The sequence below is a fragment of the Rosa rugosa genome, chromosome 2 (genome assembly GCF_958449725.1).
Source record: "Rosa rugosa chromosome 2, drRosRugo1.1, whole genome shotgun sequence".
In the NCBI taxonomy this organism is placed as follows: domain Eukaryota; kingdom Viridiplantae; phylum Streptophyta; class Magnoliopsida; order Rosales; family Rosaceae; genus Rosa; species Rosa rugosa.
In genome coordinates, this window is record NC_084821.1 from 5,688,456 (window position 1) to 5,689,525 (window position 1,070).

The 1,070-nt window shown below is 43.3% G+C and overlaps 1 protein-coding gene across 1 annotated transcript in view; it reads left to right on the forward strand.

The window, feature by feature from the left end:
• Nucleotides 1-1,070, forward strand: part of LOC133730215 (uncharacterized) — a 1,752-nt gene continuing 682 nt past the window's right edge. Inside the window, exons 1-2 of the mRNA XM_062157847.1 lie at nt 1-251; nt 450-1,070. The exon at nt 450-1,070 is cut by the window's right edge and continues 682 nt beyond it. Coding sequence (XP_062013831.1) covers nt 1-251; nt 450-1,070 — 872 coding nt within the window. The remainder of the gene's footprint in view (nt 252-449) is intronic.

The following is a 1,070-nucleotide window of genomic DNA, read 5'->3' on the forward strand; positions in this document are numbered from 1 at the left end:
ATGTCCATATTCCTGCTCCCTAAAACTCTCTGTAAAGCCATAAACTCTGATCTTGCTAACTTTTGGTGGGGATATACTGACACCAAGTCAAAAATTCACTGGAAGGCTTGGCCTAAGTTGTGTGAAGAAAAATCTAAGGGTGGAATTGGTTTCAGAGAGTTCAACACTTTCAACAAGGCTCTGCTCGCCAAGCAATGCTGGTGCATCCTAAAAAACCTCAATGCCTTGTGGGTGAAGGTGTTAAAAGGAAGGTACTTTCCAAACTCCTCTTTCTTGAGTGTCAAAAAAGGTAGGCGTCCTTCATGGGGATGGAACAGCTTAATTGCCGGTAGGGACACGATTTCTAATCATGCTTTCTGGCAAATCAACAACGGAAGATCAGTTGATGTTTAGACTGACCGTTAGGTACCCAACTCTAATGGGGGCCTTATCATACCTATCAACACCAGGAACCGGTTCACCCTCCTTGCTGTTCAGGAACTTATTGATCCAATCAAGCATTGCTGGATGATCGACCACATTGAACCTTTCCTGTCTATTGAGGATGCTAGAGCAATCAAGTCAATTCCTTTGGGTGATCTCAACAAAGATGATTCTCTTATCTGGCCAAAAGAGAAAGCGGGTAAATATAAGGTAAAATCTGGCTACCACTGCTTAACTTCCAAGCTTGTAGTTCCCGAAGTCGGTAAGCCCTCTTCCTCTCACCAAATTGATGGTAAAGTTTGGAAAGTGATTTGGAACTCTGGTCTTCTCCCGAAAATCTCAAACTTCCTCTGGAGAGCTATTTCTAATGCACTCCCCTGCTTCTGTAATCTGTTCAAAAAGAAAGTCGTTCCATCTCCGCTTTGTAGCCTCTGTGGTCAATACCCTGAAACAATTGAGCATTACCTTCTTCTTTGCCCTTGGACTAAACGGGTTTGGTTCGGCAGCCTACTTGGTTATCGTCCAAGACTTGAGAAAATCTCTACTCTTGATTGTTGGCTTCTAAGAACCATTGAGGAAGGTTCAAAGCTGGTCGATGATCCTTCAGTCTTCTTGGAGCTGTTGGGTTTCATTCTCTTTGAAATTTG